The sequence below is a fragment of the Mesoplodon densirostris genome, chromosome 10, assembly GCF_025265405.1.
Source record: "Mesoplodon densirostris isolate mMesDen1 chromosome 10, mMesDen1 primary haplotype, whole genome shotgun sequence".
Lineage (NCBI taxonomy): Eukaryota > Metazoa > Chordata > Mammalia > Artiodactyla > Ziphiidae > Mesoplodon > Mesoplodon densirostris.
The window spans coordinates 103,890,825-103,906,294 of record NC_082670.1 but is presented as its reverse complement, the minus strand read 5'-3'; the positions used below and the strand labels follow the sequence as shown (position 1 = coordinate 103,906,294).

Below are 15,470 nucleotides of genomic sequence, written 5' to 3'. Positions count from 1 at the left end.
CTCAGATGCTTGTTTAAGTATATTTAATTCTGTTTGGATTGTTGACTTAAAATTTTCTTCTACTTCATGGTTGGTTTTCAGAGGCACAGTGTGGTTCTTCATAGATACGTGGGAACTTTCTACTCCTGATCTTCTATAGTAGTTCTGCAGGGACTTGACTTTTCTCTTGTTCGTGTTCTTGGGTATTTTACAATAGTCCGAGCTTAATAGTGCCCTCTTCTGCCAGTATTGCAAAGTCCAGGCACATTAGCAGCCTTTTGTTCTGGTGATGGGGGAAGGGTGAGCTCCCATTTTCACACCCTGACTTTATGGTTCTGTTTTGTTTTGCAGGTATTTACATTTTATCCCCTTTTCTTGGTTTCCCTTCACCATATCATTGTAAAAGGGTGTTTTTCCTTTCTTTTTGCCTTTTTTCTCCCCAAGAAGCTTTGTGTTTTAAATGGTACCTCCTTTAAAATGTTCCTGTCCCTTTAAATGGCCCGTGCCCCTTGAAGTCACACCTACATTGAATCCCTTCTCTGTAGTCCCTGCTAAGGGATCTGTCTGGATCCTTTCCAGTATATTCAGGTTTAGAGTAGATTTAATCTTTCTGGTGGTTGCTCCAAATCACTCTTAGGGTCTTTCACTAGCCTCTATCTTCTGTCTGTCCCACGGTTTTTCTTGGTTTGCCTTTGCGGTGGAGATTGTGAACTGGGATTGGTGATTTTTCTTTCTGTTACAGTTATCTGCATCTTCAACATTTTCTGCTTCAGATTATGCAGGGGGCATAGTTTTCTGTAGAATATACTTTTCCCTTCTTGTTTTTTTCTTTTTTTGGGGAAAAAAATGGGGATATATGTAGCTATACAGCTGCCGTCCTCAGATACTCTTACTTCCTCTAATTTTTAAAAGAGTTTGTGTAAGAGTGATATTATTTCTTATTTAAGACTCCAGCAGGGCTTGGAGTCTTCTTGGTAGAAAGATTTTTGACAATGAATTCAATTTCTTTTCAAAATATAGAGCCATTTAGTTTTTCTATTTCTTCTTGACTCAGTTTAAGTAAATTATGGATTTTTAGGAATCTGTCCATTTAATTTACATTATCAAGTATATTTGCTTGAAGTTGTTCATGATATTTCCTTATTCTCATTTTTAATGTCTATAGTATCTGTAGCCATATCCCTGCTTTCATTCCTGATATCAGTAATTTGTGTTTTCTCCCATTTTTTTCCTTAATTAGTCTTGCCAGGGTGTTATAAATTTTGCTACCTTTTCTAATACCAAATTTTGGCTTTGAAAATTTTCTCTGTTGTTTTTATGTCTTAACTTTATTATTTATTTATTTTTAAAATATGGAACTCTTCACGAATTTGCGTGTCATCCTTGCGCAGGGGCCATGCTAATCTTCCCTGTATTGTTTCAATTTTAGTATATGTGTTGCCGAACCTAGCACACCTTTATTATCTCTTTGTTTCTATTTACTCTGGGTTTAATTTGTACTTTTTTTCCAGCTTCTTCCGATAAAAACTTTAATTTTTTACTTTAAACCCTTCTTTCTAGTGAGAGAGTGGCATTGACATATATACACTACCAAATGTAAAATAGATAGCTACTGGGAAGCAGCTGCAGAGCACAGGGAGATCAGCTCAGTGCTTTGTGACCACCTAGAGGGGTGGGATAGGGAGGGTGGGAGGGAGATGCAAGAGGGAGGGGATATGGGGATATATGTATGCATATAGTTGATTCACTTTGTTATACAGAAACTAACACAACTAACACAAGCAATTATACTCCAATAAAGATGTTAAAAAAAAAAAACCCTTCCTTCTAATTAGGTATTTAAAGTTGTAAGTTTCCTTGTAAGAACCTGCTGAGAAGGGTGATGGGGCTACATACTTGCAACATGCAATTTATCCAAATGGCGGGAACTCCTAAAGGGGATCTTGGTCTGATTCACACCCCTAACCATAGAGCAGGCTAACCTGCTTGGCACCAGGAGTGACACAGGAGGGTGAAGCAGAAGAGGCTAGAGGCAGGCTGTACCACCTATGGGCTGTGTGGCCTTAGGGGAACCACTTCCTGCTCAACGTTACAGAGTCCTCGTCTGTAATGGGCAGTATAAAGCCCAGGACTGCTGTCTATATGAATGACACCCCCTGGAGTTGTGCAGGGCACATTCTTCACAGCCACAAATGCAGGCCTTGATAAAGCATGCCTTGCAGAGGTGCTATGAGCATTTCATGAGGTAGTATATGAACAACCACCCCAGGGCCTGACAAGTGAGACACAGTAAATCAATTACGGTACATCCATTCAGTGGAATACCACACAGCCATTAAAACTCATAATTGAGATCTTTATTTACTGTGGCAGAAAGTTCTCATGCTTTATTGTGAATTGAAAAATGCAACCTAATATGATCTAGTTTTCATTAATATAGATATAGCTATGTATGTATGGAAAATCCTGGCAGGAGAACCCCAAAGTGTAGTGAGATTCAGATCAGAAACTTTCCTTTGTCAATATTTCAGTATTTTTCTACAGTGAATGTGCTTTCAATTTGAAATAAGAAAAAAAAAACAATATAATTTATTTTTAGTTGGCTCTTTTGCTTTCTATCCATGACTCTTCTCTGAGCTTCATCTGTAAAATGGAAATAACAATAAAAAGAATAACAATAGTGCTGTAGATATCCTATAGCACTCAACACCTGAGGTGGGAGTTAGTTCGTTCATTTTATAGAGGAGGAAGCAGATTCTCAGAGAGGGCAAAGGTCCCTCAGAGAAGGTAATGCTGCCTCCTCACAGGGCTGCCCCGTGGTTTAATGCGAGGGAGGAACATGAATATTTTGTGAAGTGCCAGGTGCCTGCCCCCAGTGGGCAACGGGATGGAGTAGTGAGAGCATGGCCTGGATTAAATCTAGCCCTGTTCTTTCCAGTCTGTGTGACCTTGGATAAGTGAGGGCACGTCTCTGAGCCTCAGCTTTCTCATCTGTAAAATGGGGGTAGCAAAACTGCCACCTCGGAGGGCTGAGTCGAGGATCATATGAGACAGTTCCTGCCCAGAGCAGGCGCTCGATGATTGAGAGCTTCGATCATATTAATATCCTCTGGTCCAGCTCTGGCCCCCTGATTTCAGCAGGGACTGCTTGTCCCTCTGACAGACACCCTGCAGAGGAAGGTAGAGCCCGAGTGGTCATGAAGCAGAGCTTGGCAACCAGCTTCCTGCTCCAGCGTCCACATCTACCACCCTGCCCAGCTTGGTGGGTCAGAGGGGTGTTTCCCTCTCTGTGCGCGCCAGGCAAAAGCAGCCACACCCTAGACTGGGGTACTCAGTGGAGGGAATGCAGCCCCAGGGGTGTGTCGTAAAAAATGGAGGGCATGACTAGCACTGAGTAGATGGAGGCCAGGGAGGCTGGGCCCCCTGTGACGCTCCTGACTAACTGTCCTACCAGACATTTTGCAGGTGAAAAACCTATTTAGATGTATTGGAGGTGAGAGGCTAACTCTGTTATGTAAGTGCAAACTATTTTTGTACTTTTAACTATACATTTAATTTTCTCAGAATTCAAAAAAATGTAAATCAAGGGGAGAGTTATTCACCATTTTGCACAATTACCTTAGCAGCAATAACCCTACCTGTGGTGTGTTTGATACAAACACATGTCATCTTACACTAAGAATGTCACACTCGTGGTGATTCTACATCTAGAACAAGGAAAGGGAAAGAGGTCCTCCAAGCAGAGGGAACAGCATGTGCAAAGGCCCTGGGGTGGCAGGGAGGGAGAGTGATGTGGCAGAAGTGAAAGCAGACCACAGTGTGGTGGGGCAGAGTGAGCACAGGGGAGTGAGCTGGAGGGTGAGACCGCAGGAGCTGGGCAGTGCAGGGCCTTGGGGGCCACACTCAGAGGTCAGCCCTAGGAGAAGCCAAAACAGGCTGTTCGTCAGGGAAGGACATGTCCAGGTTTGCGTTTTGAAAAAAAAAATCACTCTGCAGGGTCAGAGGTGCATGGAACAGAGTGGACAATAGGGGAGACAGGGAGGCCAGTGAAAGCTCCTGTGGTCGACCAGGTGACAGTTCTCTGGGCTGGTGGCTCCCTCCCAGGAGCCTGGTGTGTGGATAGACAGTGGGCCCCCTCCTGAGCCCTGAGCACAGGAGAAGAGCGAGTTGAGGAGGAAGATCATAGTTTCTCTTTGGCAAACTTACCTGACTCTGCTACCTCGGCGATGGGCACCCCTTGCTCATATGCCATGAAGCCCAGGACTGAGAAGATGGCAAACCCGGCCAGGAAGCTGGTGCCACTGTTCAGGCAACAGAGCATGATGCAGTCCCTGTGGGGAAGCAGCGAGAGAAGCTTGGGTCAGGGCGGGTGAAACCAGTGCAGTACTGGAACATTCTGTCTGAGCACCATGGCTGTCCTACTGCCTGAGGAAGCCCTCGTGGTTCAGAGAGGGTAGGTGGCTGGCCCACGGTCACACAGCTTCTCCTGCATTTCTAGAAGGTAAGGTAGGTCACAGACCAGAAGCATGGAGACGGGGTGGGAAGGAAGGGAAGGTGGTAAGTGGGAAAATGCACAACCGGTGAGGAAAGACTTGGAGACAAACCATTGCTCCTCCAAATTCCTGGTAGGAGAGAAAACCAAGGGAAGCAAGAGAGGATTGATTTTCTAGGAGCTCAAAACATGAGGATATAAGCCTCTGAGAGAAAGGACTGCTTCCCCGACAGCGGAGCAGCCTTGGGAGAGACACCCCTCCTGGCCCAGCTCTTTACCAGAGTGGCATCTTCCAGACCTCACTGCAAGCCTCTGCTCTTCTGCTGCGAGGGGCAGCCCCTCCCAGGCCAGACTCCTCATGGGGGCTTCACCAGAGCAGTGACTGCTCCCTGCTCTTGGGAAGGGCTCACAGCAAAGAAGCAGCAGCATAAAGCCGTGACCCAGGAGATTTCAGACTACAAATGACAGGGCTTTGCCAAGATGAAGAAGATGGAACCCTCACATCCAGGTCCCTTCAACCTCGGGCTGTGCATCCTCATGCAGATGGGTCAGGGAATCAGCCTCTCAGGATCTCAGCCGCCACAGAGCGTGCACATAGGAATCGGGCTTACAACACCTGTGATGCTCCACTTCAAAGGGAGGGGCTCTGGGTGTTCTGTCCAATCTCCTCCCTGAAGCATGACCAGCCTGGAGCATCCCTGCAATGGTGGCGAGCTGGCCTCTGCTCCCACCCTAGCAAGCAGGACCAGTCACCTCGCTCCGTGGTGCTTTGCTGCCCGGATCGCTCTTGCCGCTCACAGTGTAAGAACTTCCTCATGCTGTGTTCGACCCAAATCCACCTCCTCTGGGGAGGTTCAACCCTCACAAACAGCCTAAAGATCTGAAGATATCCCCTTCAGATCCCCTTGAGGTTTTAGCTCGCTCATTTAGACCTCCCAGTTCCCTTATCAGTGTTCCTCATCCTGCTTGTGATCTGAAATTCACTCCAGCTTGTCCAGACCCTTTTCCAATGTCACATCCAGGACTGAGCACTACACTCAAGAAGAGAGCAGGACTCTCACCTCCTCTTCTCCTGACACCATACTTTGTGTAATGCAACCAAAGGTTACACTGATGTTGGTGACTGTGACCCCCAGTTGCATTGCACTGACCCTGGGAATCAAGGGCATGGTGGAAAGAGCATTAGACTGGGGGTCAGGAGCCTTGGGTTCCAATTCCCCTTGCAATTCCTTCTCTCTGGGCCTGACCTTACCAGCTATATGACAAGGTGGCTTGGATAAGAGGGTCTCTTGGGGCTTGTGATTAAGTCATTTTTCAGCAAATGGTCACTTTCATACCTTCTTCCTTGGGGTAGAAGAGTATATTTCCCTGCCCCAATGACTTTGGGCTTTGCCATGTGACTTGCTGTGGCCAATGAGCTATCAGCAGGTGTGACACAAGCAGAGGCTTGAGATGTGCTTGTGCAATTGGTCTTGTCCTTTATCCTTTCTGTGATGTGCCATGAGAAGGACTTTTCCAGGGGAGCTGCTGTCCCTGCAGCCTGGACCCCAGAATGTACACATGGAGCAGGCTTGAGCCTGGCCTGGACCCTGGAGCCAAACCTGCCCAACCCACAGCCTGAAGGAGAGAGTCCCCAACTGACCAGCAGACTGGTGAGCAATAAAAGCAAATGCTTGTTGTGGTAAGCTACTGAGTTCTGGGGCTGCTTGTTACACAGCATTCTTGTGGCAGTGAGTGACTGATACAGGTCCCTTTACAGAACTCTTCAGGCACTGTGGACAGAGGCTGGGCTGGCAGGCCTGGAGACTTTATCTGCAAGACTGATCACCTCCTCTCTAAGGGAAATTCAGCTCAGCCCAGGAGGGCAAAGTTATTCCTAAGGCTGGGGTAAATCTGCCCTGCATGCCTGTTTCTGGCCCTTGACTTATCCAACAGTGCAAAACAAGGCAGCACTGGTGAGCAAAGTGTTTTCTCCACAGCCTCTCCATTCTGGAATTCTCCTGTGTTTTTTGGACCTGCAGTGTTGAATATTGTCACTGAATCCCGAGGCCCAGGGAGGATAGTCACACACTCAAACTCTTTTGTCATCTGCCGGGGAAGCTGGGATGTGAATCTAGTTGTCTCAAACACCAAAGCCCACTCTTTTTCTAGGAGCTACACAGTAACAATGCTCCCTAAGAATTCAGACTTCTAAATCCTGACTTTTGGAAAACAATCTTTGGGTGTCCATGTGGCTGTTGAAAACAGATGTCCCTTATTGCAAGGTTCCCCACCCCCGTCCCCAACCCTGAGTGATGTCCTCACATCACAGAGGGACAGAAGCTCTGAGCAGACCCGAGGTGCTTCCAGTCCTGTGCCCTGCACCCCCTTCCTCGGAGCACCCCAACCTCCAAGCAGAGAGAGCTTAGCGGCCTGTGTTCTGAAGTGAGGATTTTACCCGCCTGGTTTGCTCCATCTCCATCCTTCTAATTCCTTCCCCACAGGGCACTTTCTAGGTGAAAAGATACGTAAGAAGTGCTTTGAAGTTGGCAGGAGCTGAGCTGGGCTTTGAAGACCTCCAGAAGCTATTATGCTGTCGGAAGAGAGGGTATTAATCTACTCCCTCTGAGTTGGGAAGATCTGCTCAGGGAACAATTTGGAAACAGAAATAAAAGGAGCCCTCAGATTTTGCAATGTCACCTAGGGGATTTGCTTTCTGCTACTGACAGGAGGGGAAAAAAACTGCCTGTTGGAGAGGAAAGCAGAAGGGATCTGGGGCAGTCAGCATATTTCACCCACGTGCTTGGCGAGGAAGAAAGTTGCCATTGCCACTGCCCTGAGACACAGCCTGATAACGAGGCATTCTCGGCCAAATCCTTGTTGACTGTAGTAGTTGGGGAAGAACTGGCCAGGCCTGGGAGTGAGGGATAGGGGTGCAGGAGCCAGAAAGGCCAGGTTCAAAGCCACGTTCCATCGAGCAAGTGGCCTACCCCCGGCCTCAGTTTCCTCATCTGTATAATGGTGTGGCTCCTTCCTTGCTTCCTTACACTTCAGCCAGTGTTCTCCTAGGCTTGAGGAATGGTGGTGAACAAGAGGACCCAGACTGTGTCCTCATGGAGCTGGCGGCCGAGCTGGAGGTGATGGACAGTGACCTAGAGATTTCCGCAACGCCCAGCACAGAGCGCCCGCACTGGATGCTGGCTGCTGATGTGCTGACAGCTGTATGCAGACAGCATCCCTCTCCAGCATCCGGAGGGTGTCACACTCAACCTGGACCAGAGGTCTGCCCGCTGCTCTCCCTGTGCCTGCGCCCTTCTCTTCTTACCCGTGGTTCTATTTTGTATCGTGGCTGACAGTGTGCTACATCTCATCCCCCAGACCCACCTCCCGTGAATGCCTTGAAGGATGAAAGGCTCTTCTGGACAAACTGGTCTGACCTCCCACCTCTCTAACATCCCTCTGTCCAACAGCACCCAATGACTTCACTGCCTAACAGCCCAGGGACAGCAGAGCTCGCTGGCTTCCCCTGTGGCCTTTCCTCCAGCATGTTGGATCTGCCCCCTTTCATTGCCTTGGTTTCCCCAAGTGGCAGTCTCTATAGACTGGAGCTGTGTGTATCTCCAAAGGTAGCGATTTGGGCATCTCACACTTAGTGACACGTACAGCACACGGCTGACTTAACAAATGGGTTGGTAAAGCGATCACAAAGCCAGCTTCCAGGGAGGATGCAGTGGAGTGGTAGGATGGAGATTAGAAGACCGTGGCCAGAGTCCAGGTCTACCACACCTAGCTGGAGGAATGACATCCATGAGCCTCAATTTCCCTCCCTCGAAGATGGGGATAACACGGGAGGGACTTCATCACTGACAAAAGTTCTCTGAAATGATGCTCCCACTTGAGCCACACAACAACCAAGTGATGTGGCTGTCACGTCCAAGTTCCCATCCCACCAACAGACTGTGACATGGGCCCTCTCACTGTACCCTCACCTGCATCAAACAGGGGTCATTTTTAGACCACAGCTCATTTGCTAGTTAAGGAAAATAAGCTCATTATTTTAAGAGTGTGTTGCTGATTTTTCTCTTGGTGTTTTAGGGTTTTTCATAAGGGCCTGTTTGTAATCTTTACATATTAGGGGTGCCAACACTTTGAGTATCATATTATATGTTGTTAGTATGCCCTTTAATTTTGTAGATGATCTTCATAATGTTTTGTTTGGAGATGTAATGCAGAAGGTATACAGATAACATTTGTATTAATGTGGCTTTTTAAAAATTATAAAAGCAATATGTACTCAAGAGTAAAGACAAGGCAAAACAAAACATTTAAATTGTACAGGAAGGTATAGGTAGAAAAAGCCTGTCTCCCTATCTCTGACTTCTGTGTCTCTCTTCAGAGGTGGCTCTTTTTAATAGTTTCCTGTGTATCTTTCCAGAAATTTAGAAGTTCTAGATATTTATGTGAATGAATCTGTCACTTCCTTCCTGATTTAATTATTTTGATGTTTCCATACCTTTCCCATTATGAAAACAATATTTTATTCCTCATTTTAGGATGGTTTTCTTTTTAAAAATATTTAACTGTTGAATCAATCTGACACTTATTATAGTGCATATGTGGGGCAAGGTGAGGATCTATCCTAATTACTTCCACCAAAATACTTATCCTATCTCAGAATCGTTTGCTGAAAAACCCTTCCTTTTCCAATGAATCCGTGTTCAGGGACGGCTTCATTGCCATTAGTCCACAAGTTTCTACATTAGAATGAGGGGCTCTGGAACTCAGGGGCAGAGATGTGCTGTCCAGCCATCTCTGCATATTCACCGTCTGTGACCAGGCACTGATTCAGGGGTGCAGCGACCTCAGCAAACAGGCCACTGGCCTGGAGTTAGAGACCAGGGTGCAAAGTTCACTTCCGCCAGGCACTGCTGGGTGACCCTGGCCAAGTCCCTGGGCCTCTGTGGACTCAGCCTCAGGGTAGAAACCAGGCTGCAGGCATGAGGACCAGGCAGCCAGGGTCACACAGCCTCAGGCTCACCTCCCCATGGGGGCCCCTTCCCCACGATGGGTGCGGCCAGCTGCAGGAAGCCAGGGAGGGAAGGGGGCCTGTCAAGAGAGGGGCAGCAGGGCACTGGCCATTCCAAGTGGGACTGGACAGGACCCTACAGTCCAGTGTGAAGAAGCAGGAAAGAAATTCCTGAACAGAAGGCAGAACAAGGCCCTTCGTGTCAGAAGACCTGGGTTCAAGTCCCAGCATTGCCACTTACTAGCTGTGTAACCTTGGGCCAATCACTTATCCTGGGATAAAGCTTTGCTGTATAGGGTAGGATGGAGGCCTGAATACCATTCCCGGAGTAGACTCACTGTGCAGCCTGGAACGCACTCTGATCATGTTTGTTATTCTCCTGGCCCCTCTGTTGGGCCATTCTTTGACCCTGGGGTGGGGAGAGGCTGACAAATAGCCCAGGGTCCTCTCCAGTTCCACCTGGAATGGCTGGTGCCCTGCCGTCCCTCTCTTTATTTTTTATTTATTTATTTTTTTGCGGTACGCGGGCCTCTCACTGTTGTGGCCTCTCCCGTTGCGGAGCACAGGCTCCGGATGCGCAGGCTCAGCGGCCATGGCTCACGGGCCCAGCCGCTCCGCGGCATATGGGATCTTCCCAGACTGGGGCACGAACCCGTATCCCCTGCATCGGCAGGCGGACTCTCAACCACTGCGCCACCAGGGAAGCCCCGCCCCTCTCTTGACAGGCCTCTTTCCCTCACCCAGACCTGCAAGGTGGGAAGATGACCGCGAACTTGCCGGGCAGCATGGAGGGCTCTCCGGTTTGGTGGAGAGCTGGCAGGGCCTGGGGAAATGCTCACCTGTAGCAGTTGTTGTTATAATCGTTATAACTTCCCAGAGCAGTCAGACAACCCAGGCAGATGGCATAGGAGAAAAAGATCTGCGTCCCAGCATCTACCCAGACCTGTAGGAAGGCACAAAGAAGTTGGCAGAAAGAGAAGTCAGATGTGCGGTGAGGGGGTGGGTGGGTGGGATGGCCCTGTTCTCTGAAAGCCCCCACCCACACCCAACCTGCAAAAAGACTTCACAAAGGGACAATCAAATGTCTTCATCTCAGGAACGTGTTTTTTTTAGAAGTTCTATTCTTGGGGTGATTAAATATAAACGGCCTTAGTTAAAACCAGAATTTTCTGGACTTGATGGACAGTAGTTCACCCAATAGTAAGAATTTGGGTTTTAGGACTCTGCTTCAGCTGTGTGACCTTGGAAGAGTTACTTAACCTCTCTGAGGCTCAGTCTCCTGAACTGCAAAGTGGGAAATAAACTTCCCTCTCAGGACTGCTGAAGCCAAAACAAGTGATTTTTCTGCTTTGTGATTAAGACCACCACGAGAAAAGCTCTCTCGGGTGTTTCTGAACTCACAGAACTTATTTACCATGTAGACCAGGGGACCATTCACCATGGGGCCCAGTTACAATGAAACCCCATTTTTCCTACAGGTCTGGAGGCTTCTCTCACTCTGCCCCATGCGCTCGGCCAGAGGACAGGGAAGTGAGATGGGGGAGGCCCTCCCACCAAATCTTTACCACCTTTCCAAAGAGGTGCATTTGGGCTTCCTATGTAATACATGTGGAAACTACTTTCTTAGTCTCCAAGCTTCCCTCCAACAAAACCTGCCGTGGAAGGCCTGACATGCACAACAGGAATTATGGTGGTTTCTCTAACACTCCCCTGGGCTCTCTTTGAGCCCTGCTCCTAGAAGCTACCAAGGAAAATCCATAGCTAAAACCCAAATGCAGCTGATGAGACTGAAGCTTGAGAAGCAAGTGCCATCTAGAGAACGGGGCAACTTGATCAAGACCACACAGCTGGGAGTGGCAGATGCAAGTCCAAGGAAACACACCTCTAGAGAAACATGTGTAACCAACCCCAGAATTTCAAAAAACCTCTGGTGTAACCCCCTACCCAACACAGGACTCTCTTCTGAGTATTTTTGACAGAATAGTCTCTGCTTGACTACCACCAGTGATGGGGAGCTCCCTACCTTTTGACACAGCCCCTTTCTTTTTCCTTAGAGAACTCTGACCATTAGAGCATTTCTTAAAATAAGAGAAAATCTCCCTTCCTGTTTTCCTAGTTCTGGGGCCACCCAGGCCACATCTCCCTCTCCCATGCGGCAGCACTTTACAGATTTGAAGAACCCTCTAGAACACAGCCTTTTCCAGGCAAATTATCTTAACTTCCTCTCTCTTGGGGATTTGATTACACAGTACAGGTCACTCTACCCTGGATTTGCTTGCTTGTTAAATCATTCAAGAAATACTTATTAAAAGTGAAGATCACAGTGCTGGTTCTCAACCTAAAAAGTGGTACATTTTCTTCCTCTAACAAAGAGCCTTTGGGTTTAGTGTCTCAGCGCTAAATGAGGAACGCAGGGAAGGCTCTTTCATGAAGTGTGTGTATGTGTGTGTGTGGAGGGGGTGCCAGCAGATCAGAGCGGGCTGAGACACGGTGAGGAGGAAATGGGAAGAGGGAATGTTAAAAAACTTTTTCAAGAAAGGGGAGTTGGGAGACAGGGTGGTCGTGAGAGAGAAAATAATTTAGGGAGGATTTTTTAAAAAATAGCAGAAACTTGAGGATGCTTAAATGTTGATAGGAAGGGCCCAATGCAAAAAAAAAAAAATGTTGAAGATTTGGGAGAGAAATGGATGTAATTTAAAGTCCTCCTGCTCTGCCTCAGTCTCCCCATTTGCCACCTTAGTGCACTCCCTTTTCTCCTCGGTAAGGCCAGTAAACCATATGGAGAAGCAAAATACAGGTCAGCTCCTAACCTAGAAAGCAAAGCCAGATCCCAGCAGCAAGGTGCTGGGATGCTCAGCACTCGAACACGTGTGGTTTCTAAAGCCTCTGCAAACAGGGTGTCCCTCTCCCCAGAACCTTCACTGAGTGCACAGACCAGAGTGAGAGAAGCCTCCAGACCTGTGGGAAACCTGGGGGCTTCATCACAACTGGGCCCCATGGCAAATGGTCCCACCCTCCCCACATGGTAAATAAACCCCTCAGTGAGTTCAAAAACACCCAAGAGAGCTTTCCACCCACACGTCCCAAAGATGGGGCCTCAAACCACGCTTTCCACCTGCAGGGGATTTTTCTTGCAGTTTGCTCATCACACCCAGCACGAAAACAGGCATCTGCTGGTTTTGCCCACCTGGCACCTATCTCCCCTTTTCAGGTAACAGCACCCCAGTTTTACTTTGAGAAACCACCTCTTCCCCACCCAGGCCAATCAAAGCATTTCTCTTGGCCACAGTGACTGGTTCGGGGATGAGCATATGATGCAAACCAAGCCAATGAAACTCAATTCTGGGACTTGTAGTGGAGCTACTGCAAATGGGACACGTTCTTTTCTCTTAGAGATATTAAGCTTGTAACTGCTGGGGGTCATCGCTGACCATGAGTGAAGAGCCTGCCTGAGAATAAAGCCAATGCAGAGGAAAGCAGAGTTTAGAGCAAAGACAGACTAATACTGGAGATATGACTCAAGTCCCTGGATCCAGCCACACCTGAAACCAGGCCTACCTGAGAGTATTTCAGTTTCAGAGCCTGTAATTCCTTTTCCTTAAGCCAGTTTGAACAGGACTGTTGTCACTTCAAGCAGAAAAAATTCTGACTAATAGCAACAGTAAGATCTTAGAAGAACCCAGGGGCTCTAAGCCCAAATTCTTCAATCAATCCTGAACTACCAATGACCCAGCATTTATTGAGTGCCTTCTGTATGCAGAACCCTGTGCCAGGCTCTGAAAGAGGTACTGTACAATTATTTATAGCACTCCATCTCTGTCTGCAGGTGAGATAAAATGAAACATTCAGAGAACAAGATACCCAGTACCTGGGAGGGGCAGAGGAGGGGAAAGATTTACATGTGCTAGGGCAATCAGAGAAGGCTGCCTGGAGGAGGTACACCTTTAAAGACTAGAGAAGTGATGAAAGAGGACACATGGGGTATGGTTCACGTGAGAGAGGAATGTGTTCTCAATGATTTTTTTTTCTTGCTCCCTTACCTCTGTAGGAAAAAGGCTGTCATTTTTATTCAGATGATTACCATTAAATCAACACCTTTATACAATACCCTTAGCCCTCCCCCTGTTGGTTCCCTACTATGGGGAATATTGAAATTAGCCACATCTTCTCTTTCTTTCTTCCCTTTCCTCTAGAATCTAACTTGAAGAAATATTCATTTGTTTCCAGTTAATACCTAAAGGCATTATGTGAATTTACTTTACTTTTCATATACACACTCCCTTCTCTTCCAATTTTTAATACTTGTACTGTATCTGCATTATCAGAACATACAACCATTTCATATTATATTGTCCCCCTTTTGCCATTATTTAGTGTGAGTTCTACAGGTGACTATAAATTTAATGCTCACCCCCAGCCATTATGTTAATACCTCTCCAGTCAGTTTTGTTGTAGCTTGTTCTCTAGTAAATTCCTCAGGAAAGGCTTATGGGAAATATATTTCCTGGGTTCTTTCATGTTCCTAACAGTTGATCTGTGGCTTTTGTACCTGAAAGTTGGTTTGGCTGCATATAAAATCCTTGGTTCTTTTTCTCTTCCTCAGTACTTTGATGTTGCTTAGTTGTCTCCTGGCACAAAGTGAAGCTGTAGAAAAGTCTGACGCCACTCTCATTTGTTTCCTCTTACAAAAGCATTTACTCTTTTTGTCTGAATTATCAACAGGTTTGTTGCTTTCTCTTGGAAGTCTAATAATTCTAATATTATTCTAATAAAAACATGTCTTAATGTTGATTATTCTGGGTTATTTTTCCCAGGCATGTGATATACTTCTTCAAGATGCAAATTCAAGTCTCTTCTTTTATTTCAGGGGGAAAAATTTCCTGAATAATTGTTTTTAGTATGTGTTCTCTTCCATTACTTTGGATTTCTCCTTTGGGGACTTGTTTGTATGTTGGATCTTCTTTATTTCTATACCTATTACTTTTTCTTACATTCTTTAAAAACTTTCTTCATTTTTTTTCTTTCATAAGCTGTCCTTCCTGTCAGCTCTCCTTTCAAATATTCTTTTTGCCTAACAATTTCATTTATGCTAGCGCTTCATAGCATTTATTGTTTCTTCATTTCTTTTAGCTTGTTGTGAAATATTAAGTTGCTGGGTCTTTGTGGAATGCGTTCATTATCTATAGGAACACTATTCTGCTCCTAATTCTTTTTCTTATAATAGCTTTGTATGAGACTTGATCGCAATCCTTTTCTGGTGCTCACATGTAGGTGACATGCTTTTTTTTTTTTTCTTGGTACTTTTAGTAGGAGGTTTTCTTGTGTAGAGGATCCAGGGAGATTTTCTGGCCTCACAGGTCTAGAGTTGCCTCTTCCAACAGTACCAAAAAGTCTTTAAAACTATAGCCACGCAGAGAGTACTTTCTGAAATTACTGTTCTCCACTCTTATCCAGAATTTCTTTTTGTTTCCTCTACTGTCTTTGTCCTGCTCAATTTGGATTCTGCTTCCAGTGGTTTCTCCTCAATGTGGGGGTCCTGTCTGACCACAGAGCCTCAGCTGGTCAGTCTGTAGAGTTCCCAGGTCCCAGAGCCCTGCCTGAACTTCCCACAGTCCTCTCACACTCACCTGTGACTTGCAGCCTGAACACATCCCTCCTAGTTTCAGCTGACATTCTCAGATGGGTGCACCAACCTTGTATTCCCAGAGCCCTCTCCTTCTGTGGGTGAATACATGTTAGAGATTTATGGGTTTCCTGTCTCTCAGCCTTCTGTATCCCTTTGCCTTCCTCTTCCTCTTCCTCTTCCTCTCATCCCATAGAGTGGATACCATGCACATGTTACTGTTGTTGGTGTTTGACCCTACCTGTTCAGTTTACCTTTTGTGGTTCATGGAGCCACCTAGTTATGCTGAAGGTACCATCCATATGCTTTTTGGTTTACTATCCTAGTTTCTCTGTTTAGGTGTGGAGATTCTGGAAAATTAAAAAAAAATT

The 15,470-nt window shown here is 46.5% G+C and overlaps 1 protein-coding gene and 1 non-coding gene across 2 annotated transcripts in view; both read right to left on the bottom strand.

The window, feature by feature from the left end:
• The window catches only part of SLC6A11 (solute carrier family 6 member 11), a 121,864-nt gene that overhangs the window by 19,322 nt on the left and 87,072 nt on the right, over nucleotides 1-15,470 (bottom strand). The window contains exons 7-8 of the mRNA XM_060109397.1: nucleotides 10,316-10,419; nucleotides 4,186-4,310 (exon numbers count right to left, since the gene is read on the bottom strand). Of these exons, the coding sequence (XP_059965380.1) occupies nucleotides 4,186-4,310; nucleotides 10,316-10,419 (229 nt within the window). The remainder of the gene's footprint in view (nucleotides 1-4,185; nucleotides 4,311-10,315; nucleotides 10,420-15,470) is intronic.
• Nucleotides 1,326-1,434, bottom strand: LOC132498095 (U6 spliceosomal RNA). Its single transcript, XR_009533707.1, has one exon. It is a non-coding gene; the product is annotated as a U6 spliceosomal RNA (small nuclear RNA).